Raw genomic sequence first — 27,910 nt, forward strand, 5'->3', positions numbered from 1 at the left:
TGTTGGTTTCCAACAGTGTACATGGCAGAGTGGTTTCAGATGACCTGGCAACTGGCCCAGTCTCGGTGATCAATTTGGTCGAAGAGATCGACAGGTTGACATATCCGGGGATTGCTGTAAAGCCAGAGACAATTGAAAGACAATGATACCCACGGCCTCACATTTCCCATCGCAACCAAAGTCGTTATAGAGTGCAACTATTGTACCCACAACTATAACTCCTAACCCTTGTCCAACCCAGCCTTTTCCCAGGCCGACAAGGCCACGTACTTGCTCCATACAAAATATATAATTCATAACCGCGGGGTTACATGCGTCCAGTCAGTCGTATGACTCGACAGGAGGCTTCCTGATCCAGGTGAGAGTCTTAATGGCAAGGCGAGCACAGATAAGACTTAAGCCGCAGATTAAGGCTTACTAGCTAAAAACAGACTCACTTGAGTAGGCGAAAAATAAGCTTGATGGTATATGTATATAAGCTTGATAGCATATGTATATAAGCTTGATGGTGTATGTATATTGCCTTGATTTTGGAATGGCCCAATTTCCAATATTAGAGCAAGTAGTCGGGGACCGTTATCCCAGAGCCTCCTCGACTAAGCAAGACGAGAAGCTCCAGAGAGAATCTAGCGCATATCTAGCCAAATTGGGGTATATATAGCTTGAAGCAAAAGAATCGAAATTACAATAGGTACTGGGTCCCATTTCTATCACCTTGCTTTAGTACTGACTAGTAGTAGGAAGGGAGACAAAATAACCTCTGTAAGCTCTCACAATAGCCAATGCCACTTAACTTGTATCCAACAAGTTAGAAAGGCCTAGTTTCCGGTTCTATGAAAAACTTTTGCAGACTAGCAAACCTTTGAATTGTATAGAGAACCGCAGTGTTTATGTAGCCTTGAAGACAAAAGTTAATCCACATGGGATGTCGCTGAGTGTCACATACTCGGTTGAACCATGGTCAAATCCAACGACTGACCTCTAGCCATGCGTCTTTGTTCCGGCCCTTCATGAATAGCCACAGCTGAATTTAGGATTTGGTGGATACTGTTGCCTTGCAGGATTCGAAAACCAGCAACACGCAGAACACTCGCAGCTCCGATGCCATGCAGCTTGCGTATTGTCACAAGTGATCCAGACAAGTTTAATCCAAGTGCAGGAGTAGTGTGCGTTCAGAATCTATCTATCTTCTCTTTTTTTTTGTTTTGTTCTTATGTGTATCCTCTAGCATTGTGGCCCAAACTATCGCACCAAGTTCCTGTCTCGCAAACACAAACCCCTTTTTTGTTCTCGTTACAATGCCCACGCCGTGCCAATCTTTGGATCTGATAAACGCCAAATAGCATCTGGTGTTGGATAAGACCTAACGGTCTATTCCTCTATGCAGTCGTCATCAACCTCTGGTAACAAATCCTTCAAATTCTCCTTTATCAGCCCCTAGAGATCCAAATTCGATCTGTCCACCAAGTTTAGGACTTCTTCGCGGCCTGCTGAGCGATAGCACGCTTGTCCCATTTCATGACTTGTACCTGAGCTCGGTCGATGCCAGCCATGATACTGTCAAACATCCTTTCTGGATGGAAATCACAGTCTCGGGCGATGAAGCGGGCCTGCCAGCCATTGCACTGGTGGCAGGTACGCTCAGCGTAGGGAACATCCCCACCAAAACGGCATTGCCACTAGCCGCCGTTTTTGCGTTGAATTGGTTGCTCCCACCCGGGCGCTGGTTCGTGCCACTTCTTGGTGGACTTTGCCATGCCCTTCTCTGCCTTTGCCTTGTTGTTCTCAATCGCATCTTCTAGGTTGTGAATAACATTGAGGAGCTCACAGTAGCGCTCTGCCATCGGTTTAGCGTTGGAAAGTTGGACGAGGTTGTAGGTTGCGAAAACGGCAAACCAGTCGGGGACAAGTATTTCGAGTGGCTTCCAGGAGTCTCCCTGTATCTTGTGCTTCTGGACGACCAGTCCCGGAGTGGTTCCACGCCGAGAGACAGGCTTTGCAAGGCTGCAAAACGCTGTAGGCTCTACCACAGTTTTCTTCTCTGGTTCATATCCAAATCCTCGAAGTATCACATCCTCCGATTCTAAGCGATGCTTTTCAAGACGCTCCTTGATCTCAGAGATATCGTCCTCAACCCTTTCAATGTTAGAGCACGTCTCGGTAAAAACACCCGGCCGAAACGTCTCTCCAGGGATTGTTTTTAGGTTTTGGAGATCCTCGTGATAATCATGAGCGAGTGACATTTTCTCTCGAAGCTCCCGTCGAAGCTTGGTGCTGGTCTTGGATCGCTCGGCCAGACGCTCTTCTAACTCCTTGTTGCCACGCTCATAGTTCGCCATGATTTTGTCTACTTCAATCCTGCTCGTGTGCTCGGGCTCCGGCTTGAATAACACGTCGTCGGTCCAGCTAAAATGCTCACCGGTAGGAGGAGGGTAATCAACGCCCGAACCCCATGGTCGATGACGCCTCAGGTGGTCAATACCGGTAGGGCGATGGGGTAAGAGGGGAACTTGGTTCTGAAAATTGACAGTGGTTCCCTCGCGTGTATTCCTGCGAACCTGGTGGGTAATTGGTGGCATCGTGAGAGGTAGCTGATAGCGAGGCTCATCCCCCCCAACGGAGTTGTTGTCGAGGTACAAGGTCTGGGGGGGAGAGAAAATTTCAGGAGGAGAGATGGATCGGGGAGAAGATTCATTATACGCCTTGCGATAATGCCGAATGGGGTGGTCCAAACGTCTGTTGTAGGCAAACAGCGAGGATGACGGTTGGCCAACGAGAGAGGACGGGGAGACAAAGCTACTTGCACTCTGATCGGTTCGGTTCGACAACATCAAGGAAGCTGCAGAGTTATTTGCAACTTCAAAGCTAGTGGTTGTCTGAGGAAGCCCATGTTGCTGGCCTTCGTCGGACGAAGCCTCTAGTGGACCATTCATGATTCCCAGTTGTAGGGAAAGGTGGCGGTGACGTTGGATGCAGAGGGGATAGCAAATTCCAAAAGAAGAACTATAGGATTGTGTCGAGGACCGAGGAAGGAGCAGCTTCCCAAGATCGATGGTTGAAGAGGAAGAAGATGCGAAGGAGGGGCGATGTGGGAAAAGGAGGAAGGAAGGGAAGGGAAGCTCCTCGGTTCCTGAGGCCTCACCAAGAAAACTCTGCTGTGGCAGGTGACGAGACTGTATTCCCAGCTGCAAATTGCTGCCTTTTTACTGCCTAATTCACCGTCTGGAGGGTTCCCAACGGGCCGTCCGGGTCACGACAGTGGAGCCCAAGCACAACATGGCGAGGCTGATGGTTCTATAGACAGCCGTAGAGTCCCCTACGAAGGTCATGTCACAGGGGATACTCTTCTATGCAGATTGATTCTTTTACATTGTATCTGTTTCTATCAGTGAGATAAAGCAAGGCATCTACTACGTGTATTAACTCTATGGGATGGAAGTAGCTGACTGCAAATAGAATGCCGAACCCACGTATCTTCGTCACCGTTTTGCATTTCGAACCACCCCCTCCCGCCGACGCATCACTCACCTTACGATTTCAATAAGAATGTATTCAGATGATGCAGGCATTATCCGAGCGTCTGAAATATGATTTAATACGCATCGGAAGTTGTGTTCGGCAGCCAAACCGTTGCTCTGGTGGGCGTGTATGTGAGACCTACCCCTTTTGGCGTCCCGGACGCAAGTTATGACAACAACATTGGGACGATCACGTTGACAGAGCATAAAATACAGAAGAGGTTTATTCTTTTCCATTTGACAATGCAGTACCGATTTCCTCCAACCTACGCCCCGAAACAACCGATGCAAAAAGCAACCAGCTTCCCGAACGCCTTGTCGCTCCGCGATAGTACTGTACAGGCAGCTTAAGAAATTGGCTGCAACATCTATATACATATATCTATGCCACCAGAGGCCCTACTCGAACCCTTTCGCGGCCGTCTCTAGCGTCTGCTACTGCGCTCTGCTTCAGCTGTCGCCGCTGCTCGGCCTCGATTTTGGCAAACCGACCCCGAGCTCCATGCTTGAGCTTGGTGATCATATCCGCCGCCCTTCCCTTGGTCAGGTCCTGAACTCTCAAAGGCTTCGTGCTCCCACGTAGCTTGTTGATAAAATCAAGCTGACCTTGCGTCGGCGGGAGCTTCCGCCACGTTTGGTGTCTGTTGATGAAGGTAAATGGGAACGCGTTCTCCGCGTAACTGTCGGCTCCATGGACCGCGTCACTGAAAGTGGAAGCAGTGAGAATCTCGCGTGGTGCTGCAAATGGAGACCTTGCTATTCCCGGTGGCAGCGAGCGAACCTCGAGAGCTTTATAGGTAGGGCTTGTGTTGGCAATGGCAGGCTTGGCAATGGATGATGTTGGCTGATCTGTGATCCTCTCAATCCTGATGTAGGAACCACTCGGAGCGGAGAGAACGAACTTCTCAGGACCAACCTGAACCCAAGCATTGTCACTGATCGCCCGGATGTGCCTTTCCCCAGAGGTGTCCGCAATGAGATCGAGGACAGACGAATAGTCTGTGAAGGTAACCGCCGCCGCCGAGTTTACCCTTGGGCCTTCTCCCCGAGCATAAGCTTGCTGCCGCTTCTGTTCCTCCGCCAATTTGCGGTTCTTCATGCGCCGCATGTCCTTGACAGACGCCTCTGTCACGAGTTCGTTTGGATCGAGCCCGAACAGGGTTGGGGTTGTCACGATGCCTGTTTCCAGGCTCGACACCAGGTCGATAATGTGGCAGTTCTTCTTGCCAGGGTGTAGACGCATGCCTCTCCCAATCATCTGGACCAAAAGATTGCGGGACCTTGTTGGTCGGCCGAGAACGATACAGTCGATGTTAGGAATATCTGTTCCCTCGGTAAAGACACCACAGTTGACCAGCACAGGAAACTCGCCATTTTTGAAAGCGTCAAGAATCTCGCCTCGCTCCACCTTGGGCGTGTCACCTGTCACATACCGCGCATCGAACCCATACTCGCGAAACTTCTGGGTCAGCCCGGATACATGCGCAAGATCAACACAGAAAACGAGCGTTGACTTCCTCTCGGGAGCCTTGGCCATCCAGCTCCGGACTGTGATATCGTTGATCTTCTCCGTGTTGACGGCTTGGGACAGTTCTCCTGTCTGAAAGTCACCAAAGGCACTGCTCTTGACCTTGGACAGGTTGGCAGTAGACTCCACGGTAGTAAAAACCACGTCTGAGAGCCATTTGTCGGAGATCATGTCGACATAATCTTTATGATAGACGATCTCATCGATGGCAGAGCCCAGCTTCACACCATCAAATCGAGAAAAGGTTGCCGATACTCCGACAAGAGCAGGTGAGTTCTGCTGCTTTTGATCGAGACCAAAGTGCTTCAGAATCTTCAAGTAACCTGGGGCAACAATATGATGGGCCTCATCTACCAGAACAAGCTTAAAGTTGGCAGGGTCAAACTTGTCCAGGCGATCCTTAGAATTGATGCTCTGGACGCTAGCGATGGTGATGTCGGCGGTTCCCGTGGCATGTAGGGAACCCATCTCAATCTCTATCCTCTTATCAGGATATGCCAGTTCGCAGTGCTTGGCAGCCTGCTCAACCAGCTCCCGGCGGTGCGCCAGGATCAGCGTGCTATTGGCGCCGCCCGAAGATTGTTGGATCTTGTCAATAAGTTGTGTGAAGATGACCTGGACACGTTAGCTAGGCGATCCATGAAGTATAACGAGAGCAGACCTACTGTCTTGCCACTGCCTGTGGCCAGCGAAATGCCAACACGCTTGTGGCCGCGCTTCAGCGCTGAAAGGACCGACTTGATACATTCCAACTGGTAGTTTCGTAACGTCAGCTTGGCGGTGTTGGTGTTGGCGTCTGCAATCGCGGTGTTGTTAGGGTCTATCGTCGCGTAGCAGGCCCTGGAGATGCCAAAGCGGGCGCTATGCGGCATAGGCCGCAGCACTGGCCGGGAGAGACACCTTGCTATGGTGCGTAGCATGGCACATGGCGATGCCGGTGTCACTGGCGGGCGTTTGGTTAATTTTTCGACGATGGTGTTGATGTCGTACTCCGGGGGGGTGAGTTTGCAAACTGGGTGGCAAGGAGAAATTTGCCAAGATTTATGTAGCTGCTATCGGGATTGCTGCAAAGCTTAGGCGGACAAAGATATGATGCTACATTCTGCTTTTACGTCGCGCCAGCTGGGTCCACCTTATAGAACGGGTATGATGAGTGAGACAAGCACTTCACAAGGAACTCCAGCACATAATATATTCAAAAAGGGATGGATTGACTGTTCCTATATAAATTGGAGCCGATAGTAATGAGCACGTAGTACCTGGTACTATGTAGAGAGTCTCGCTTTCCGCACTTGGAAGTCGTTTGCCCAAGTACCAAGAAGAAGTTCCTCTGCCGAGACCCAGTTAGGCGAGTCTCATGTCTTTTACTCCATCAAAAACCACGGACAAACATGAGAGCACCATGCGGTGTGATTACAGTGAAGATAGAGATGCGCCAAGCTCACATGTTGAAATCCAATTGGTATTGTGGGAGGGTGGGATTCCTCGAAACTTGGTTCTTGGTGGATTAGTATCGTTGGGCGCTGTAATCTCTTAACACGGAAAGTATCCAACCTCACCGTCAGTTGATAAGAGGTACCTAGTGCCACCGGCCCGAATTTCATTCGAACCTTCACTCTGATTTTCACTCCCGTCTGTCACAACATTTCGTCGCGACACTTGGAATCGTACTTTCCTCTATGTACATCTTCGCAGGCCTGTTTTTATCATGAATTCGCATCTCTGGTTACGTTCCGGAACCCATCGCCTCGCAGCAAAAGATCATGGACGTGAACCTTAATCACAGGACGGAGGAAGAGGACGAGTACGACGTTGAAGCTGGGTCTACCACGCCTCCACCCCGCGCGCTGTCGCCTCTATCACGACGACTTCTACCCCTACCGAAAAACCCAGATGGGAATGATGTCGACTACACCACTGGAAGTGAAAGTGCCGACGAGAACATTACTTCACCCCTCAAGCGTGCCGCCGATGATGCAGAGGCATACAGGCCTCTCAAGCGGCAAAAGGCTTTACTCAATAACGACTACCTGAACCTTCTCAACACGGAAATACAGGATGCCTCGCAGAGGCTCAGCTCCGAAGGACTGGGCGAGGCTCTACTCCCTTCACAGCTCGGCCTCACGTTCTGGTCAAGCATCGAGAAACAGATATTTTTCGGGTCCCTCGCACGCCTGGGGAGGGACGACTTGGAAGGTATTGCAGCTAGAGTTGGGAGCAAGAGCGTGGTTGAGATCCGACACTACATCCACACACTCGAAGAGGAGCATTCCCATCGACTAAGGACGGACCCCCGGCCTGTGCTCACCGCCCCCGATTATCCAGCTGCTGTCGAGCTTAGCCAGCAATGCTGCTATGCGTTGGATGAGGCTGCTGATGCAGTCTCCTTGAGACAGGAACGGCGAGAGCAGCAGCGCGAGGAGGGTAAATGGGGTAGCATGTGGGATCTCACGCCGGACGTCGCGAAGCGGCTGCAGGACGGCAAAGAGGATCCCATCGACACCAAGGACCTCCCCTCGGTTGAACTGTTTCATCTGTCGACCTGGCTCCGGCTTTCACAACGCTTCTTCATGAACTCAGCTGTCCCATCCAGCAATTGGAATCACATAGACAACGTTCCGCCGTCTATCTGGGCCACCACATTTGAGGACTTTCGCTCCCTAGCGGTTTCCATCACGAGAAGGCTTGTGCAATCAGCCATATTTGCGGCCTCAACAAGAATTAGATCTAAGCGTGAGCAGCGTCCTGTTACCCGGAACATTGTCAGACGCAAGGATGTCGAGGCCGCTGTTGCGGCCTTGGGGATGCCGACCGATTCGAGAGATTTCTGGCGTAAAAGCGCACGCCGTTTGCGTCTAGAGGTTTTTAAAGACATTGACGAGAGCGGCGAGCCTGAATTTATGAGCTTTGAAGAAGTCGAAGATGCGCTCTCCGAAGGTGTCGAGGTCAAAGGCACCCGGCAGGTCGACGCTGAAGAACTCGTCGAGCTGGAGTCCGAAGATACGTTGACGGAATATCCGACGAGCGACGAAGTCACACAGGGCTCTGATGAAGAAGAAGAACGCGCTATCCGCGCTGAGACTAACGAGGTGTTCCTCTACTCAGTTGCAGATTTCCCCAACACGTTCAGGATGAAGGAGGCACTGAAAAGCCGGATAACAACGGAGCGACAGCAGGAGAAATTCACCGAGGACTACGACCAGCATACAAGCTACAAGGAAGAGCTCGAGATGTGGGACATTTTACAGAGGCCGCCGCCGCCAGGATTACCCAAGAAGGTCGATCCTGGACCCGCACCAAGATCGAATCTTGATGTTGAGAGCTTATATCCATTAGGGCGAGATTGGAGGAGCAATACACGGTATTGGGGGGAGTGGGAGGTGCTGCCAAGGTCAGAGCAAGACGAGCAGTAGCCGTGTCTTGCTTCTATGCATTCCTCATAGGGCAGACATTCTCAGTTATCGCACAAGCCATTACAAGAATTTTGTCAACTAACGGTATGCATTGGGCAGAAATGGTAGCCAGCATCTTTTGTATTGCATTAGGGTATCATGTACAAATAATTCTGAGAGCATTTGATGGCGCTCCAAGTGCATCATTGCCCCCTTCTCCGCCGAAGGGCCCTTGTTCGGCCGCGTCCCCGTGTCCGCGCACCTCCCCTGGTGGATTTCGTCGACTGTGCTGGAGTGTCGTCCTCACTGCTGCTCTCCTCCTCTGCCGCTCCTGACCCACTCTCATCGCCAGATCCCTCTTCCTCGTCCACGTCTTCCTCCTCTGTCGTCTCGGCCTTCTCAGCCTTGGCGGCGCTGGCAGCTCTGGTCCTCCCCCTCGATCCCCTGGTTGTCGACCGGCCGGCTGGGGACGGGGCGTCTGTCGCTTCTTCCGTATCCTCTCGCGACGTACCGCGTGTCCTAGATGCCGTGCTCGTGCGCACGCGCTTTTTGGGCGGGGATGAAGATGGGCGGCGGGCCTCGAGGTCGAGCTGGGGTGGCGACGTGGGCGCCTCGCTGGGGTCAGCAACGGCCCTCTGCATCATGGCGTCGTAGAAGGTGGCCTTTGGAAGCGAGAACTCGACGTATCTATCCTCGAGGTCGTCGTCGTCAAAGTTCTCCCGCTCGTCGATGATATCGAGATTGTAGTAGGTGCGCAGCTTCTGCCAGATGTAGGGAATGCGCGTGTGCTTGTAGTAGTCTGGATCGAAGCCGTGGTTCCTCAAGTGTTCCGATATCGCTATCATTCGGAAATGCTTGTGCATGCCTATCAACGTTGGTGTGTGAGGACGAGAGCGCTGAGGCCAGAGCTGGGATGAGGTGTCCTACCAGCTGGTTTCCAGCGAATAACGCCCTTGAAAAGCGAGGCGACCTGATCATCGGTCCAGCAGTCATTGTGTTTGGCTGGATCCTGCTTCTCTGGCGACGCTCTTCCCTGCCCGCCAGCTCGTGGCGTGTCGATGTCCATGGCGTCTTGGTGGCGAGCGGGCGTTGGAGTTGCAGCAGCAGCGCCGCCGCGCGCACGCTTTCTCGGAGGCATTGTTGTCGTCTTGGCAATGTGTAATATGTGGGAGATATGCCCTAACCAATATTTGGGGAGCGGTTACAATATTCGGTAGGCTATTCTCGATGAGCTCGGCGATGGTGGCGGTCAATGGACTGCTGGGAGAGTTGGTGCTGGAGGAAATCAGGGTCCAAGAAAGAGCAAAGAGCTTGAGAGGTTCCCTCCTGCAAACTGAACGCCATGAGATCATCAGTTGGAGAAAAGAAGTAGAAGGTACATCTCTGTACGGTTAAATTGCGGGGGAGCGACTGTATCTGAGACCTCCTGGTCATTGAACGCGCTCAGACGCGTGTCGCGGGGCACAAACCAAACCTCCAAGCTCCAACGGCCCTGGACAGTGGACAGGGTCACTGCCAGGAACATGCAAGTGGAAGAGAGATCACAGAACGCCTTGATTCCTGGCTACTAACGTCCTGCCTTACTCGTGCAGTGTCGAACCTATGTCTTGACTCTCTGGGGCCTTTCGAATCGACCATGGCCAGTGACGACGACGCAGCCAACGTGTTCGCTATCCCCGACTTCTGGCGCACCTCGAAATGGCTTGACCAGCTCCCGGAGGATCATGCGGCCGCCTTCTTCCCGAAGAATTTAATAGGTAGACACCAACTCAGATCAGCTGTTCTCTGGGAAAGACGCTCTCTAACTTGTTGTTACAGATCTCTCGGCTCATCTAAAGTCCAGCCTCTTTGACCTTAGCCCTATCGCGACACAGCAAGATGGATTCTTCAAACCCCCTCTGCTGGGGCCTATTGGTGGTGGAGAGCCCGCAGACCCGGAAACCACGGACGATGCACAAACGACGGGCGATATCACAACAGAGACGGACCCCGAGAGCGATTTCTGGATAGGACTCGATCAACCGGCGAAGGCAACCTCGGGGCTGAGGACATGGGAGTCGTTCATCAAGGGAACACCCCCGAACACTCACCCGCTGTTCCTCACCGAAGCTGGCTCTTCTGCCTACGATGCCTTAATGAGCTGGACTGTTGATCCTCTAGAGCTTAAGAATACGGATGTACCCGTCGTCGAGGAGAATGCATACTTTGCATCGCTACTAGCACTAGCTCTTGGGAGAGAATCAGTCCTCTACTTCAAAGATGAGAACACCCGTTCGTTCAGACCTGCTCTGTCGAAAATGAGGATATCAGGGCACTCAGCAGATGTTCTCCAAGGACTCGAGAGGCAATGCCTCGCCTGCGGGACCAATCTTCTCGAACTGCGCGAGTTTATCCGCAAGACATACTCAAAGAACTCTTCTCGCTGCGGTATCTCCCTCGCCAGCGCTTTGGATCAAGTCCTACAAGCCGTAGAGCAAAATACGATTGCACATGGGCCAAAGCCCCGATCACTGCTGCAGCTCCAGGCCATCATCAAGGGGATTTCGGCGGTGCTAACCCCCTTCCAGAGACTCACTTCCAAGGTTCGACCCAACACTCCTGACGAGGAAACTATTTCTGTCGTTTTTGATCAGGCCTCGTCTCTCGAACACAGTGAAGAATGGTTACGCGAGATAATGCAAGAAGTGTTGCGGAGAGTATCGCGACCATGGACCGAGTTCTTGGAAGAATGGATAGGGACCAGGAGAGAAGAAGACACACCTTTTACCAAGTCAAGCGTTGGTGAAAGCAAAGGCTTTGTGAAAGTCGAGGCTGAAGTCTATATGGATGACTTCGGGGCAGAAGCTGAAGAAGTTGATTTCCGCCTGGATCGAAGCAAGATGCCGCACTTCATGCCCGACGATGTTGCGCAAACCGCTTTCGAAACGGGCCGCAACCTGCGCTTCATAAGAAACGCACATCCTGAACACCCTTTAGCACAACCGGACGTGGTCGGCACCACCAAGCCCCCACAGGCAGATTGGCTCTACGATTGGGACTCTATACTCCAGCTTGAGAGAAGAGTTGCTGACTACCAAGAGCGACTGCTTGACTCTATTGATGAGTGCCGTGGCAGTAATCATCCTTCGACAAAGAGCGTTGCGAGTAGGTTAGAACAGCCCCTACAGCCATCCTTGGATCTCTTCACGTTCGATGCGCACCGTATGGAAGCGCATATACTGGCTTCCATCGACCAATTCAACGCTCCCGTGTTCAACTCAAAGAGCGAGAACCCATTAGATCGTGTTGTTCAGCAACGTCTCGGATTGAGAAGCCAACATAACGCAATTGCGCCCAACACACAGCCACATTGGTCATTATTACCTGTTCTATCGTTCGCGGGGATCATTGCGGCTCAGGCCCAGGTGGTTAACCGGGAAACGTTGCGACTGCTCTTTAGAAGTCACGACTTGCGCGGCCATTTGAAGCTACAACGCGACTTCCAGCTTTTTGGAAATGGTGTGTTTAGCAGTCGCCTGTCACATGCACTATTTGACCCGGATTTGGAGAGGGCGGACAGACAGGCTGGCGTTGCTCGGCAAGGAGGCGTCATGGGACTCCGACTCGGGGAACGCGACACTTGGCCACCGGCGAGTTCGGAGCTGCGGCTGGCCTTGATGGGCGTTCTCGCTGAAACATACAGCAGCACTCAAAGTCAGCCTAGCGGTACGTCTCGGTTCGCATCCAGGGACACCTCGGACCTGCCGGGGGATCTGAGTTTTGCCGTGCGAGACCTTTCAGAAGAAGAGATTGATAAATGCATGAACCCAGACTCACTGGAGGCACTAGACTTTCTACGACTGAGCTACCAGGCACCTTCAGAGCTGAGCTTCATACTCACGCCGATGATATTGATGCAGTACGACCGCATCTTTAAGCTACTCCTCCGGGTACTTCGAATGGTCTACGTTGTCGACCAGCTATGGAGGGACATCATAAGTCGCCCCGATGAGGCCGACGAGGTCTCATACCGGTTTGTCAGAGAAGCTCGGCACTTTGTTAGCAGCATCGCTTCCTACTTTCTCGATATCGGAATTGCGCTGCCATGGGCGGCATTTGAAGAGAAAATGGATCAGATTCAGGCTTCTTTGGGCAACCGCGTTGCTGAGAAGCTCGAGAGCCCCGAGCAACTGCGCGAGTTTCACTCTAACGTTCTACATGCCATCATGGTTGCACTGTTTCTGAGAAAGAGACAGCAGCCGGTCCTCAAGCTCCTAGAGGAAGTCTTCACCATTATCCTCCAGTATGCTAAAGCCATTCGGCTACGCAACGCCGAGGTGGACAGGAGCGGAGGGGAGTTCCCGACGCAGCTCTACGGGCGGTTCAAGAAGAAGGTCCAGGTATTCCTGGCCGTATGCCGGGCCCTGACTGAAAAGAGCCGCACGGGGACTAAGAGAGATCAGAACAAGGGATTCGGAGTAGATGGGATTGGTGACGAAAGCATTGTTTCGCAGCTATTGCTCAAGCTGGATATAAATGAATATTACTCCAAGCACTAGATATAACGACGGAAAAAAAAATTCATAGAAAAAAACACATAACACGATCTTGTTACGAGATTCCAAGACATAGCAGTTGGCAGGTTAATAGTATTAGTCTCGTCGAGGTGGCCTCGTACTTGACCCCACCATGTCAACATTGTGTGCTAACCGATGCCCCTCATCGCGTCTCCACGCGTCCAAACAGCGGCGTTGCATCTTCACCTGAGCATCATACTCACTTTCCAGCCAAGATGGCAAGACCAAGTGTCGCGGCACGAAACCTGTCGCTGACGGAGGAGCTCGAAAGACTGGAGCAGTCAATCACTCTGACGCTGCAGGGTACGCATCCCACACCCTCTTTTGCTCTCAACTGGAGCTCACCGACTAGACAGAAATCGATCACAACTTCAGCAAATCGCACCGCATTGTTACGACGAGCATTCTGCCCCTGGTAGAACAGTATGGAGAGCACTCCCGGGCAGTGTGGGAAGCTTCAAAGGTCCGGTAGCTCTCTGAGCCTATATTCCTTCGACTCATCTGACATGTCGCAGTTTTGGAAGCAGTTTTTCGAGGCCTCGGCTAATGTGTCATTGTCCGGCTATGAGGAGGCGAATAACGATGGCGACACCACTGGTGTTGACGAGAGCACCGCAATGCGCGAAGATACCGAGATGGAGCAGACACCACGACGAGACGAGGATATAACCACCGAGACGGGCGCCGACCAGTCGACCTTCCAGGCTGATGGGGAGGATTCGCTCCTGGACGACGCCGAACTCGCAGGGAGCACCCCTCGTCCACCGGCGACCAGAACTGTCGATGCTCAGGTATCCATGCTCGAGTCTCCCTACGAGCGTATGAAGCGAGAGATGAAGAGCGAGGAGGCGGACAACACGACCGTCTTGGAGGATGAGGATTCTACGGTCCTCTTTGCCCAGCGCACGGCACGGCTCCCCGACATCTCGTTTACTCCGCAGGCCCTGCTCGACAGGCAGACCGGGGACCAGTCGGCGCAGCGGCAGAAGGACCCCCTCCTGCACCGGGTCCTCGACAAGAACTACCGCCTCCAGACGACGCCCCACAAACCCGCGATGCGACTATCGCCCCTCAAGGGCAAGGAAAGGGAAACTCCCGTGGGTGTCCCCTCGTGGCAGCAAGATTCTCCCATGTCATCCCCCGAGATTTCGGCGCCGAAGCTGCGCAGCGAGGCCTTCATGTCACCGTACAAGAGCAATGCCCGGCAGCGTCTTGCGGCGGCGACGCAGCAGGCAGGGCCGAGAACGCCTGGCGTGAGCGTCCAGACGCCCGGTACGGGGAGGAAGACCCGTGATGCGTTTGCGGCAGAGGACTCTGCTAAGCATCATGACAAGGTTGACATTGACTGGGATATTGGTGAGGAGGTTGATGATGACGATGATGATTTGGACTTGTATGCGGGGATGAGCCCTCCCAAGACGATCCAGTTTGCCTTACCGCCATCCAAGCTGCTACAAACACCTGGTGAGTCTCACCCGATCTTGACATTTTGGAACTACATAATACTGACAAATCGCTACAGCGAGGGAAGCCAGCAGGAGGATTGTCGATGATATCCTGCTGGATGCCGGTGCGGACCCTGAGTCGTCCGAGTACAGTCCCACAATGGTCAAGATGAACGAGGATATTCTCAACGATAGTTTCTGAGAGTCAATTGGAGCCCTAGAGGCTATGATAGATGAATCGATACCCCTATTTTCTCATCCTGCGCTCCCTGGGCCTCTTGGCTACCCCTGACCCCTCTATATAGATAACCGTCCGTCGGAATGATGCCAGTTCCTGTCCCAGGCCCTAATGGCCGGGACTATTCTTTGCGAAGCCATGAAAAACAATATAAAGCAAACCGACTGCTCAAACAACGCCTCCGCCAATATTATAAAATCAAAACAGCACCATCGGTACTTATTACTGGAGGAGTTCCAGGCTGCCTCTCCAGTGAGAGGCTCAGATGCCAATGCGGATCTGGGACTTGAGGTTCTGTTCTTTCAGTTCCTCCTCGGAGAAGACGGTGCCGTTCATGGGCTTGGTGCTGCTCGTGCTGCCGGTCTTGTTTAAATCGGAGGCAAAGGTGGAGATGGAGGCAGTCTCAATGTCGGCGGCCTTTTGTGCGGCGCGAGCCTGAGCCTGCTGCTGGCTGGACTTGGAGTGGAGGTTGGCGAACATGGTGATGCTGGTGTTGTGTGTTGTGGGGGGCTTCTGGTAGCGAGATGGAGAATGGTGAATGGGTTTCAAGGCTTGTAGAGAATTGGTCTGTTGATGTGCCTGTTCTTGTTCTTGTTCTTGTTGCTGCTGGTAGATCTGTCTGTCTAGGATTCACAATGGCATCCTGAGGAATCATAGCCCCTATTTATACTGCAGGATAGTTCTTGATGTCTGAATGTGTTGGAGCATACCTTACGAATTACGATTAGCCTTTGCAATGCCATGGGCGCTAGATCGAATGGATTACGAAGTGCGACGCGAATCCCTGGCCGCCTCAAATCAGGGCGTTGATCTGTGGTGGAGCTTGCACAATTCCTAGGATGAGTGTCATGGTGATGCCCAAACGGTCGAACCACCGCCGAGTCTGAGAGGCTGAGCTGACGACCAAGTTGGCAATTGACTCATAAGGTGTACGGCGCTAACGCATGCCTTACCAATTTGACAACTTCACACGCACCATTGGATGACGCAGGGGAGAAGGCGGCCTTTCTCGTGGGGGAATCAGGAGTACGGATAATACGTCAATGCGTACATGTACGCGTGTTATGCGAGGTTCCCCACAGGGCCATTGGTGATGAGCTGGATTGGCGGTACGCTGAACTCATCACCATCACTCATCACGCATGCTCCATCACTGATGGCAGTGTATTAGTTAACTAGTTGCTCACCAAGCTCCATTGTCAATCACCAGTGTATTCATTTCTCTTACATGAATTGCGAGGGCCAGTTTTACCTCATTACTCCGCCTCATATCCTGATTCACAGTCTCACAGTCCTCCCCGTCGGGAGGCTCGACCGTCGGTCTCTCCCAAGCAACAACCGAGCTTGGGTAGTAGGAACTGTGCATGTAGCAGTGGTTGTTACCGTAATTCATACTAGGGATAGTAGGAGCACGCTGCATTCCCCAGGTAGTTTAGAGTACGAGTATCTGTACGCGTTCCTCCGTCGCCAATGGACCGAGGCCGCGTGGGCGGCGTCAAGGGGCCCAAGTATTATGGGGGAGGAGGGGGAGGATGCGTCGTAGACTCCTGTCGTCATCCCTGGGGGTCCTGGGCCCTGGGGTGGTGAGTGGACCACTGGACGGACCACTGGACGGACCGCTGGGCGGACCACTATTGACTCACTGATCCTGTGCCCGGACTCGGCCAGGCGCCCGGGCTCCTTGGCGCTCCGGGTACCGATTACGGGTGCGGGTACCGAGTGTAATCCAGGCTAGTTGGCATCCAGGCACGCCGCGACCCCACCACCCGACCACTTGCTTATCGATAATCGCTATCGCCCGAAATTTTTCCCAACCCGCCTTGGGGACTTTTTTTTTTCGTGTTCGTGAGATGGCGAGTCGCCTGCTTCCAGACCCATCGTCGCAAGGCTGACGACGACAACCCGCCAAGATGGAGCAGCAGACGCATAAGCCCCATCGCAAGTCCAAGGAGAAGAAGAAGCACACAGGAGGTTAGTCACTCCCTGACCACGGGGCTCACTCGCTCTCCAACCCCATTGTGCTGACCGTCCTGCCATAGACCACAACCCCAAGGCCTTCGCCTTTGCCAATCCCGGACGGCTTGCGCGAACAGCCGCCAGATCTCAGGATGTGAGTCACAACTGTCCCCTCGTCATCTCCTGGTCAGACCCTCTGACAATCCCCAGATCAAGGAAAAGCGCTTCCACGCTCCCCTCGTCGACAGACTCCCCGATGAGCCCCCGCCTCGCCTTGTCGCCATCGTCGGCCCTCCCGGCGTGGGCAAGACTACCCTGCTCAAGTCCTTCATCCGCCGATATGCTAAAGAGACAATATCCGACCCCCAGGGTCCCATCACCATCGTCACCTCCAAGAAGCAGCGCCTGACCTTCATCGAATGCCCCAACCACCTCGAGGGCATGGTCGACGTCGCCAAGGTCGCCGACATTGTCCTGCTCATGATTGACGGCAACTATGGCTTCGAGATGGAGACCATGGAGTTTCTCAACGTCCTGTCAGCCACGGGCATGCCGGGCAACGTCTTTGGCATTCTCAGCCACCTGGACCTGTTCCGCAAGCCCCAAGCCCTCAAGGAGGCCAAGAAGCGTCTGAAGCGCAGGCTGTGGACCGAGCTGTACCAGGGCGCGCACCTCTTCTATCTCTCCGGTGTCATGAATGGCCGATACCCCGATCGCGAAATCCACAACCTCTCCCGTTTCCTCTCCGTCATGAAGAACCCCCGCCCTCTCATCTGGCGAAACTCCCACCCGTACTCGGTCGTTGACAGCTTCCGCGACATCACCCACCCCACAAAGATCGAGCAGGACCCCAAGTGCGATCGGTCGATTGTCCTGTCGGGTTACCTGCGCGGAACCAACTTCTCTTCACAAGGCCAAAGGGTTCACGTTCCTGGCCTGGGCGACTTTACCGTGGCGAACATGGAGGTCCTGCCCGACCCTTGCCCGACCCCTCAGATGGAGCAGGCAATGGCAAAGATCACTGGAAAGACTGGTCGCAGGAGGCTAGACGAGAAGGAGAAGAAGGTTCATGCACCAATGTCAGACCGAAGTGGCCTGAAGATTGACGGCGATGCCATCTGGATCACCAGGGAGAAGGGCTTCTCCTTCAACAGGGACGACGAAGATGTCGAGCGTGGCGAGGGCGAGGAGATGATTGTCAACCTTCAATCGGAGCGCAGACTTCTAGGCCAGACCCAGAATGGCGTGCAGCTGTTTGAGGGTGGGGAGCAACTTCAGACCGTTCCGGAGGAAGAGGATACTGGGAGAAAAACACAACGCAAAGCGCGAATAGCCGAGCGAGATGAGGATGAGGGTGAGGATGAGGGTCATGATGATGAGGGGTTCGTCAGCGGTAGCGATGCCGAAGACGCGGATTCCGAGGTCGAATTCGAAGAAGGCAAACTTGGCAAGATGTTCCGCAAAGGCACCGAGAAGGAGGCCGACGAGGACGATGTCGCATTTGCTGACAGCGACTCGGACTTGGGATCGCTATCAGGGGACGAAGATGAGGATGAGGAGGAGCCAGACTACGATTCCGATGAGGAAGACGCGGCGCTTCAGTGGAAGGATGACCTGGAGAAGAAGGCCCTGAAACTCTACGGCCGCAGGCGATCATACCACACTGGCGATCTTGCCAGGTACATCTACGACGAGTCCATGACACCGCAAGAGGCCTTGAAGCGCTGGAGGGGTGCCGATGAAGAGCCTGAAGAGGAGGAGGACATTGAGGCATCGGAAGACGAAGACTTCTTCAAGAAAACTGATCAGGAGATGGAAGACCTGGTAGAAGACCGATCGATACCCCTGTACGACTACGAGGACCTCGCAGCAAAGTGGGCGATGGAGGACAACGTTGAAGCTCTGCGGCAGAGGTTCACTACGTCAAAGTTCTCCGGAGACGGCGAGGATGGTGAAGAGGGGGATGAGGATGACGAGTTTGACGAAGATGAAGACGACGAAGGTGATGGTGTGTTCGAGGATCTCGAGGCCGGCGGAGATGAACAACCAGAGCAACAGACAGCCGACGAGATCGCGGCTGAGCGTGAGAAGAACGCGAAGAGGAAGGAGGAGCTGAAGAAGCGGTTCGAGGAAGAAGATCGAGACGGTTTCCTCAACGATAAGGCCAACGCCCGCCGTGAGGGAGGCGATATCCAGGAGTTTGGCGAAGACGACTGGTATGACGCACAAAAGGCCATGATCCAGAAGCAGCTCGATATCAACAAGGAGGAATTTGAGACCCTGGACGAACGACAGCGCACCGCCGTCGAGGGCTACCGGGCTGGCAAGTACGCCAAGATTGTCCTCGAGGGTGTTCCCGCCGAGTTCGTCTCCAAATTCGACTCTCGCACGCCCATCGTTGTGGGTGGCCTGACGCCTACTGAGGACCGCTTCGGGTTCGTCCAGGTGCGCATGAAGCGCCACCGCTGGCACAAGCGCATCCTCAAGACCAACGACCCGCTCATCTTCTCGCTCGGCTGGCGGCGCTTCCAGACCATGCCCATCTACAGTCTGACGGACTCGCGCACGCGTAGCCGCATGCTCAAGTACACACCCGAGCATATGCACTGCTTCGCCACCTTCTACGGCCCGCTCATCGCCCCCAACACGGGCTTCGTGTGCTTCAACTCCTTCTCCCCCTCCAACTCGGGCTTCCGCATCGCTGCCACCGGCACCGTCCTCAGCGTCGACGAGTCCACCGAGATTGTCAAGAAGCTCAAGCTCACGGGTACCCCGGCCAAGATCTTCAAGAACACGGCCTTCATCAAGGACATGTTCAACTCGTCCCTCGAGATTGCCAAGTTCGAGGGCGCCGCCATCAAGACCGTCTCGGGCGTCCGCGGCCAGATCAAGCGCGCCCTGTCCAAGCCAGAGGGCCAGTTCCGTGCCACCTTTGAGGACAAGATCCTGCTCAGCGACATTGTCTTCCTCCGCGCCTGGTACCCCGTCAAGCCCCACCGCTTCTACAACCCCGTCACCAACCTCATCGGCTGGCAGGCCATGCGCCTCACCGGCCAGGTCCGCCGCGACGAGAACGTCGCCACGCCCCAGCTCAAGAACAGCCAGTACCGCAAGATTGAGCGCGAGAACCGCCACTTCAACCCGCTGCGCGTGCCGCGCGCCCTGGCCGCCCAGCTGCCCTACAAGTCGCAGATCATCGAGACCAAGAAGCAGGGCAAGGCCACGTACATGCAGAAGCGCGCCGTCGTCAACACCGACCCGGAGGAGCGCAAGGCCCGCGCCTTCATGCACCAGCTGCTCACCGTCCGCAACGACGCCGCGGCCAAGCGCCGGGCAAAGAAGGCCGAGAACCACGCTACCTTCCAGAAGAAGATGGCCGAGAACCTGGAAAAGAAGGAGGCCCGCGAGAAGAGGGAGTCCAAGGAGTTCTGGAGCCGCAACGGTCGCAAGAGGGCTGCTGGTGCGGAGGGTGGTGGAGGTGGCAAGAGGAGAAAGTAAACCCGGGTTGTTGGTTGGGTTTGTTAGAAGGAGGCGCAATGCTCTTAAACGTATATAATATGACAGCTTGGTACATATCATTTCACGGATGCAATATAGGCCATTTGTGCAATCTGAACTAAGGGTTACTTATCTCAGGTAACACTCGAAACGTGAATGTAAGCTGTTTGACACTGTTCCCCAACACCATGCAGCTTCGAAACCGATGCCGCAGGGACGCCGGGCACCAAATTAAAGAAGAGGAAATGCGCGCTCATCACGACACCCATTCGTGGGTATCTCCTCCTTATGCGCCAGTCATTATCGGACATAGAAGCATCCTCCCATCCTCTTTGACCCGAGCCATGGCCATCCCATCGTCGCTATTCCCATTACACCAGGACTCGTTATCCCCACCCTTACCATCCTCGGATGCTATCGTGATATAGCTCCAAGGCAATGTGAGGCTGTGCAGATATCCTCCGTGAGCGAGGCATGATATCTCAGTCTCTTGATATCGGCCAACCCGTACATCGTGACAAATTGTCAGCTCGTTACATCATGTACGCCGCTGCGACAGGTGACGCCACCGCAGTTGGGCCGCGATTCCTTTCCCGCGCCATGGACCCGATCAAGAAAGCAAAGGCTCCTCCTGCTTAGCGACGACGGGCTCTTCGGGCACGTCGGGGGCGTCAAGCTCCGCGGACTTCTTGGGCTCCTCGGTCTTGGGCTCCTCAGTAGGAGGGATTGGGAACTCAGGCTCCTTCTCCTTCTCAGGCTGCTTCTCGGCCTCCTTCAAGGCCTCATTCACGGCCTCATTCACGGCCTCCTTCTCAGCCTCCTTCTCAGCCTCCTCCTCGGCCTCCTTCTCAACCTCCTTCTCCACGGGAGCAGCAGGCTTGGGGATCTCCTCCATGGGGGCAGCAGGCTTGGGGATAACCGGAGCGGCAGCACTATGGCCGCGGAGCATCTCCTGAACCTTGCCGGTATAGTCACCAGCGTACTGCTTGCCAATAGCGGTGATGTGCTCAGTCTGCTTCTGGCAAGCACTGCGGACCTGGGAGGTCTGGGCCTCGACAATGTCGGAGGCGTTCTTGAGTTGTTGATCGATCAGCTCCTTGTTGGCGACATAGATCAGGGGTAGGACAAATGTCAGGACAGTGGCGATGACGGTAAGGCCCCAAAGAGGAACGACCTTGCTGAGAAGGTATCCAGTGAAGGCGGTAACAGCAGCCTGTTGCAAGTCAGAATTGGACCGTATACACATAGTTCGCAAAGACTCACGGCCACAGAGACAGGGACGCTCTCCACGTAAAGAATGCGCTGGGACTCAATGACGACGAAGTTGATGAGCTCATAGGCATCACCAGCTAGGCAATCAATAGTCTCGCGAGAGACGGTCATGTACTTGCGGGGACGAAGTTGGGTTGCAAAGCCATTGTTGAAGAGGAATTTGCCCACCACTTCGGCCGCCACGGTGACACTCAGGGCCATCCAGGACAGCTTAAGCACCAAGCTGGTGACATCGAGGTATCGCGCAGCGAAGATGAGAATGAGGGTGGAGACGAGAGCGATAGCCGAGGCGCCTGGGGATGGTCTGTTAGAGCTTGCGAGGCCACAGGAGGGGCCTTGGGCGTCCACTCACGAGGGTTCTTCCATGACAGAAGTTCTTGGAAGAAGGAGTGGTAGTGCGTCAGGGGCTGGCCGGTGGCAGCAGGCTTGGAGGGAGTCCTGCGCGAAGCAGCGAGGGTAGAGAGCTCGGAAGAGGCCTTGGCAGTCTGGTTCTTGACATTCTGCGCAACGGGACCTGGTGGCCATGTTAGCGACCGGATGTAGCGGGGCAGGTATCAGAGTCGGGCTCACCACTCGTCATGGAGCTGAAAGCAGCGGCGGCATCTGCGGAGGGAGCGTCAGTGGGACGGGTCGACGGTAAGCGGGCCAGAAATAGGGAGAGACTGTTCAGTTGCGTTGTCAGCGGAGAGCGATGACCAAAATCAGCCAGAGGCAGACTCGACATACCATACTAGCCTTGGTGGTCTCGAGGACCGAGCCGGCGGAATCGGACATGGTGAAAGCGGCAGTCTAAAGCAGACAGGTGATGTATGTAGCGGTGATGCGATGCGATGTTGGTGGAAGTGTTGCTTGGTACGAAGGATTCGTAGGTGGTGTGTTCTGGAAGCAAGGAGAAGTGTGAGCAGTCTTGATTCCAGGATTCTTATCTGTAGATACCCAAAGCACACAAGCTCCGATAAGGCACTGCGCAAGCAGATGAAGTCGGCGACGAGGGACACGGAGCTGGGAGAGACATACCAGGAGCTACAGACCAGGGTTTCTGCAGACAAGAGAATTGCGTGAGAGAATCAGATGATGGGAAGCCCAGGTGGGTTGGCTGTGGTTTGTATCTTGAGGAATGGAATTTGGTGGCGGTAAGGTGGTGTGGGCAGGAGCCAGTTTCTGGGACCCTCCAATCGACTGGAATGGGGGGCAATGATTCACCTAGGCAAAAAAAAAAAACAGGGGACTCTTTTTTAGTGCTGCTTCCTGGCCTGTGATTGTGCTCACCGAAACCAGACTACCTGCTAGTTGTGCTATTTTGTGCTTCCTTGTGCAGCTGTCAGGACCGGTGCTAGTGCATTAATGGGCGATGACGCAGAGACCACGGCATCGTCCAGGTTGCCAGGGTACCTGCCAGTACGTGGGTTGTTGCCACTCACAACAGCTTCAACGGCGCCAACTGACAGAACACCAGCAAGTCCCTACAGGCCAAGTGGTTTCTTAACTACCTAGGTAGGAATCAGTATTGAGTAGGTAGATACTACTCGTGCGGGTACTCACTCTTATGGTGAAAGTATAATACCTAATTCATATGGATAAATAGAATGCAAACTTGGCAAAATATACATAAATATCACGAAATACGCCTGAATGGTTTGAATATGTACACACACGAATATATATGTATTTACGTATGCATTATCATGATAGTGTCTCGGTTTTTTTGCTAACCGCTTGCAGGTCACTCCTCGACCACCCTAAGATTCCATCACCATGGTAGTCGACGTCATCAAACTTCTAGCTCAATGCAAAATACCAAACACCTGTCCTCTTCTTAATATTGAATCGTGACTAGCCTCAGGCCACCGAGATTGGGAGCCGTGTCTTCTCCTAGATAGGATTCGCCGTCTGCCTGCATATGGGATTCCGGATGATCTGGTCACTTCGTGTTCGTTGTCGTGCATGTGATTGACCTATATGGTCAGGCCATCGACGCCACAGGAGACGCATCCGGATGATACACCGTGTCCCTCACGTGTCCGTCCCAAAAAGATCAGGGAGTAGCATTCAAACGATACTTCATTTTGCCATTTCTGGTCTGTCCCAACTGATCCAAACGCCTTGCTGTGTTGTCTAACGCCACAAACGGTAACAGCATCTCTCAAAGGGGGTATACATGTAAAGTATATGCCCGTCGCAAATCCAACGCATTCTAAGCTACGCCGCTCCTGTCCATGCCATTCATTGGTAAATCTTCTTCATCATCGTCTAACATATCTCCTCCATTTTTACCTTCGCCAGCCCCAGAATCCTCCGCTGGCCGAAGAACCACTCGGGGTCGGAGTCAAAGGCTTGCTAGTATTGCTTTCTGGCACTGTTGCTGAACCCTGGCCCGTGAGACGACCGAACATCCCCATGGCTGTCATGGCCGCTGGCCCAGGTGATGTTGCCACGGGAGGTGTGTCACCAGGAGGCAGACCGTATGCTTTACGGAATGTCTCAAGCTTCTGCTTGGCCTCCTCTGCTTCTTGCTTTGCAACGGCTTCTGCTGTCTTGTGCAGAGCGAGTTCTACCAGTACGGCCTCATATTCATTCGAAGGCGGTACTGTTAGTTCCCTGGTGGGTGTGGTTGGTGTGTTTGGCGTAGTCGGTGTGCCCATCGACATCATAGAGAGGGCCGACCCTCGGCCCCCGGCAGGCAGTGATGACAGACGCCTGCTAAAGCCCCCTTCGGAAGGCGACGACTTGCTGCGCGAAAGTTTGAATTCCCTCAAGCCCCCGTTGTTGCCTTTGGTGAAGTCTGGGTCCACGTCACGGCCCCCAGAATCGCCTCCAGCCCCTGGGGTAGCTTTATTCCGCATACCGCGAACTTGTATCTGAAGCCTCTGCTTGTCTGTGTTGAGGCCCCGAACATGTGCGTGGCTCTCTCGGAGCTGGTCCTTGAGGCTCGATACCTCTTGATCCAACTCCAGGATCCGCCGGTTGAAATCCTGGGACTGTGACATGGAGTTGGCTAGTTGGTCCTTCACTTGTGCCAATTCCTCCCGTAGTTGGACCTTTGACTGTAGTAATGAGGATCGGTGCGCCTTCCCATCCTTACCAAACCTGTTTTGTACTTGCTCTACCATCTCTGACAGAGCTGGCGCTGGGGATGACTCTTCCGTCTTGCCGCTTTCACCATCATTCGAATCAGCGCCACTCTTCTCTTCATGGTCTGAGGAGACATCTTCGCCACCTGTAGAATTCCCCTCAACAATGGAGTTGCCTTCGTACGAAATAGTTCCGGGCGCTGCTTGAGCTTTCAGAGCGTCCAATAGGGGCTGCACAACCTTGTGATCTTCTTGGCGCTCTTCACGCTCCCGCTGAAGTTGATTTGCCAGAACGGCGTGGTTCCGCTGCAGTTCGCCCAGAGCCGTCAGAAGGTCCTCGATCTGGCTGTGGAGATACCTGTCGTCGATCGTCCTGGTGCTCAGGATCGACTTGCTGCCGACAGGGGTCGATTCGCGGCTCGAGGGCGCATCCTCCGCTTGTGACGAGTCTCTTGATATTGTCGATGCATCTGTCGAACCTGAGCTTGTCACACTCATGGAGCTAGCCTCCATGGAGTTCAAGGTCGATGCTAAGCTCTGTTTGGAGGCAGTGCGACGAAGCATACTTAAAGGCCGCGGCGAGGCACTAGAACCGGGACTCAGTGTAGCAGACCTGGGCGAGATAGTCATGGACGACGCCCAAATGCGGCCCAAGAAGCGGCTGGCTGCCGTTGTGATGTCGGATGCACGCGTGACATTAGCGGCAGCAACCAAAGAGTCCCGGTAGCCCTGTTCCAAATGGCTTAGGTTCTCCCGCGAGACTTCGCTTGTGAGGCTGACGAAGTCTTCTACAAACTCATCAGCGTCATAGTGATAACAGTCCCACAGGCCCCGAGACAAGAGGAGTTGCATGGCGTCCTCGAGCTCAGTACAAGCCATCAATCGTGCCTCATTCTTTCGCATCAACGACAGGGCCACCCTCATGAGGGTCTCCGAGGCACCCTCGGCGAATATGACATCGTAGATTCGGAAGAGCATCGGCAACGGGCAAGTGACAGCGAAGAAGCTCAAGAACCACTGCGATACGTAGGCGGGATCCACCTGGAGCTCCTCAAAGTGGCTTGATAGTGCCGGCATATTGCTCCTTAGCAGCTCGCGAAACTGGTAAATACGGACATGAAGCCCCGACAGGTCAGGTAGGAAGCAGGCCCGTAAATCGTAGCGTTCCATAAGCCTAAGGCGGTCAGCGATGTAGAATGTTAGGGATGAGCCAGCATTGACCTTACCTAACCAAGACGCAGAATGCCTGCTTGTCTGGCATATGCATCAAGAGAGGACCGACCAAAAAGGCGAGCCCTTGGCAATAGCCAATCTTGGTATCGTAAAGGCTGAAGGATTTGAGGACTCGCCCTAGCATTCTCTGGCCATCGCCATCTGGGTCGCGGAACATATCCACGCCCGGGAAGCTTCGTCCGAGATCCTTGCCGATGATGAGCTCGTACGGACTCGACTCTCCGCAAAATCGCTCGTATTGCTCCTCAAGGGCGGCATCACGAGCACCCGACATGCTCTGCCATACTACCCCTCTTAGGGGTGGCGGAATACCCTTGTGGATTTTGTTTGATAAAAGTGTCGGAAGTCGAGCGGCAGTCTGCTGGTAGTCCTTGACCAGTGCCGCCCAGAACTCGAGGTCGGTCATAGGAGGCGGCGGCAACATTGAGTAGCGGAGGTTGGAAGGGGGGGGCTCATTGACCATCTGCTGTAGCTGGGCCATGGATGGCGGGCGCGGTCTGCTGGCCGTGGGTTCGTCGGCAACTTGCACTTTGATGGTCTTTGGGTTCGTAGCCAGCTTGGCATTCTCTTGTTCGAGTCTTTGGAGGAGAAGAGCAGTTGACTATCGGTGTTGATTAGCATATTTATCAATACAATTGCACGCCTTGGGTGTCTCAAAGAGATGTTGAGGCAGCAACCCACATTATCAGTCTCCTCGTCCCTAGTCTGCTCATCCTCTGTCTTTTGCAATTTCTCCCAATTGACCTCATCTTGGTCGTCCGAAGAGCTCTCGCCACCAGACTCAACTGCACCGTCTGCTAGCTCGTCTTGCAGGCTGCGATTTGAGCTGGCGGCAATCACGGAGACAGTTGAGGCGCGTTTCTCCGTGTCGCTCTCCGCCGAATCTTCCGCACCCGCTCTGGACGCGTTGGATTCGCTGGATGCGCTATTCCTGGAAGACAGGGCTTTTACCGACTTGAAATCGTCCCCATTGCCGAGTTTAGTTGTCTCAAGTGTCAGTGCAGGTGGCTCGGACAACCTCACGGTGACCATAGAGTCGTGGGTGACTTTGGGCGTCACGGCCTCGGCTTCCTCCGGTGTCGTCGGTCTCAGGGCTGGGACGGGAGCCGACCCAGCGTCGGCGTCCGCTGCTGTTGAGGAGGATTCATGGTTCTGCTGCTCATCTACAGAAGCCATAGCCGCTATGCGAGATGGCTTGAAAGCGAGGGATGGAGGCCGGCTAATGACAGCTGGAGGTCAGAGTGGTGCCGGGAAGGAACCGCCTCGGACCTTGGTCTCGCTTTCCCCCGCCAGACCCAATTCGAACTGATGCTCCGTGGAAGTTGAATGAGGCAAAAAAATGCTTTGCGAAGAAAATAGCACAGTGTTAGGGTCTAGGCAATTTATTCGAACCGTGTCAGACTTGGAAGCGGACGAAGGAGGAGGGGGCAGCCGAGTTGAAGTCGTTTTATCGGGTGGCGCGGGTGGATTGGGTGCAGTAAGCTGTGAAACGTTGTAGCAGCTCCAATGGGGATCTTGAAGGAGTCGAAGGAGCAGTATTATCGGACTAGATTCGATTTGTATCGACGAATATACGACTCTAGTTGTAGAGCCTAGTCTGGGTAAATGGAAAGAAAATACGATCCGAATCTGAACAGAGAAGACCACCTTAGGACTTTGAAGGAGAACAATAGGTGTTGAAGGTGACAGTTAGGACCCAGCAGACTAGATTATTACCGTAATAACGCGATTTGGGGATGATAATCTCGAGGGAACAGGCCGGCGTCGAGATGCATGAGCCTATTCGCTCCCCTGAATCCCACCCCCACAGGATTTGAGACTCCCAGACTGCCGTTGGTCGAGCGCCATTCGTCGGCTGTTTATGCCATTGTTGTTATTATTGAATGCCGTCGCCGCTGACCTTGTCGTCTCGAGCCTCCGGTAGTCAATTCATGTCCTCTTATTGATTTTGGAAACGCCTTAATGAAAGCCTACACCAACTCGTATTTGCCTTTGGACCAGCAGGCTGTTGAATTAGGGGCCGACGTTGGTGCACGGGATGCACCGCAGCAGCGACAGGTGCAGCGCGTGCAGGCTGCAGACTTGCAGCGGCGCGTGGTCTGGCCTCCAAGCGGTTGGCCCCACCATCGGCGCAGGGGCCAGCTGCCAAGAACCTGGAAGACAAGCTCTGTCTTACCTTATCGATTAGACCACCTGTGGCGCG

General features: G+C 54.0%; 10 protein-coding genes across 10 annotated transcripts; 4 read left to right on the forward strand and 6 right to left on the reverse strand.

The window, feature by feature from the left end:
- Window positions 1-1,679: 1,679 nt before the first annotated feature.
- ACO1O0_004177 (uncharacterized protein) lies at window positions 1,680-2,454 on the reverse strand (the record flags this gene model as incomplete). The annotated part of the gene is made up of 2 exons (XM_083193618.1): window positions 1,680-2,406; window positions 2,450-2,454. 2 exons carry the CDS (start codon window positions 2,452-2,454, stop codon window positions 1,680-1,682), a joined length of 732 nt encoding a protein of 243 aa, XP_083050566.1.
- Window positions 2,455-3,900: 1,446 nt separating this feature from the next.
- On the reverse strand, window positions 3,901-5,918 carry irc3 (DEAD/DEAH box helicase; the record flags this gene model as incomplete). The annotated part of the gene is made up of 2 exons (XM_083193619.1): window positions 3,901-5,661; window positions 5,712-5,918. The coding sequence occupies 2 exons, from the start codon at window positions 5,916-5,918 to the stop codon at window positions 3,901-3,903; spliced, it is 1,968 nt and encodes a 655-aa protein (XP_083050567.1).
- Window positions 5,919-6,809: 891 nt separating this feature from the next.
- Window positions 6,810-8,459, forward strand: ACO1O0_004179 (uncharacterized protein; the record flags this gene model as incomplete). The annotated part of the gene is made up of 1 exon (XM_083193620.1): window positions 6,810-8,459. One exon carries the CDS (start codon window positions 6,810-6,812, stop codon window positions 8,457-8,459), a length of 1,650 nt encoding a protein of 549 aa, XP_083050568.1.
- Window positions 8,460-8,641: 182 nt separating this feature from the next.
- ACO1O0_004180 (chromatin modification-related protein EAF7-domain-containing protein) lies at window positions 8,642-9,576 on the reverse strand (the record flags this gene model as incomplete). Its single annotated transcript, XM_083193621.1, has 2 exons — window positions 8,642-9,303; window positions 9,366-9,576. The coding sequence occupies 2 exons, from the start codon at window positions 9,574-9,576 to the stop codon at window positions 8,642-8,644; spliced, it is 873 nt and encodes a 290-aa protein (XP_083050569.1).
- A 498-nt stretch (window positions 9,577-10,074) lies between these two features.
- ACO1O0_004181 (Spc98 family-domain-containing protein) lies at window positions 10,075-12,976 on the forward strand (the record flags this gene model as incomplete). Its single annotated transcript, XM_083193622.1, has 2 exons — window positions 10,075-10,195; window positions 10,257-12,976. 2 exons carry the CDS (start codon window positions 10,075-10,077, stop codon window positions 12,974-12,976), a joined length of 2,841 nt encoding a protein of 946 aa, XP_083050570.1.
- A 233-nt stretch (window positions 12,977-13,209) lies between these two features.
- ASK1 (DASH complex subunit Ask1-domain-containing protein) lies at window positions 13,210-14,641 on the forward strand (the record flags this gene model as incomplete). The annotated part of the gene is made up of 4 exons (XM_083193623.1): window positions 13,210-13,297; window positions 13,351-13,457; window positions 13,510-14,458; window positions 14,517-14,641. 4 exons carry the CDS (start codon window positions 13,210-13,212, stop codon window positions 14,639-14,641), a joined length of 1,269 nt encoding a protein of 422 aa, XP_083050571.1.
- A 297-nt stretch (window positions 14,642-14,938) lies between these two features.
- On the reverse strand, window positions 14,939-15,157 carry ACO1O0_004183 (uncharacterized protein; the record flags this gene model as incomplete). Its single annotated transcript, XM_083193624.1, has 1 exon — window positions 14,939-15,157. The coding sequence occupies one exon, from the start codon at window positions 15,155-15,157 to the stop codon at window positions 14,939-14,941; it is 219 nt and encodes a 72-aa protein (XP_083050572.1).
- A 1,430-nt stretch (window positions 15,158-16,587) lies between these two features.
- On the forward strand, window positions 16,588-20,131 carry BMS1 (GTPase BMS1; the record flags this gene model as incomplete). The annotated part of the gene is made up of 3 exons (XM_083193625.1): window positions 16,588-16,648; window positions 16,717-16,787; window positions 16,844-20,131. 3 exons carry the CDS (start codon window positions 16,588-16,590, stop codon window positions 20,129-20,131), a joined length of 3,420 nt encoding a protein of 1,139 aa, XP_083050573.1.
- Window positions 20,132-20,741: 610 nt separating this feature from the next.
- On the reverse strand, window positions 20,742-22,177 carry ACO1O0_004185 (Reticulon-domain-containing protein; the record flags this gene model as incomplete). Its single annotated transcript, XM_083193626.1, has 5 exons — window positions 20,742-21,344; window positions 21,395-21,696; window positions 21,756-21,917; window positions 21,974-22,006; window positions 22,135-22,177. The coding sequence occupies 5 exons, from the start codon at window positions 22,175-22,177 to the stop codon at window positions 20,742-20,744; spliced, it is 1,143 nt and encodes a 380-aa protein (XP_083050574.1).
- A 1,496-nt stretch (window positions 22,178-23,673) lies between these two features.
- On the reverse strand, window positions 23,674-26,883 carry ACO1O0_004186 (rab-GTPase-TBC domain-containing protein; the record flags this gene model as incomplete). The annotated part of the gene is made up of 3 exons (XM_083193627.1): window positions 23,674-25,648; window positions 25,701-26,308; window positions 26,389-26,883. 3 exons carry the CDS (start codon window positions 26,881-26,883, stop codon window positions 23,674-23,676), a joined length of 3,078 nt encoding a protein of 1,025 aa, XP_083050575.1.
- Window positions 26,884-27,910: the final 1,027 nt, after the last annotated feature.

This window comes from Amphichorda felina, assembly GCF_050947745.1.
Source record: "Amphichorda felina strain 45539 chromosome Unknown scaffold_4, whole genome shotgun sequence".
Lineage (NCBI taxonomy): Eukaryota > Fungi > Ascomycota > Sordariomycetes > Hypocreales > Bionectriaceae > Amphichorda > Amphichorda felina.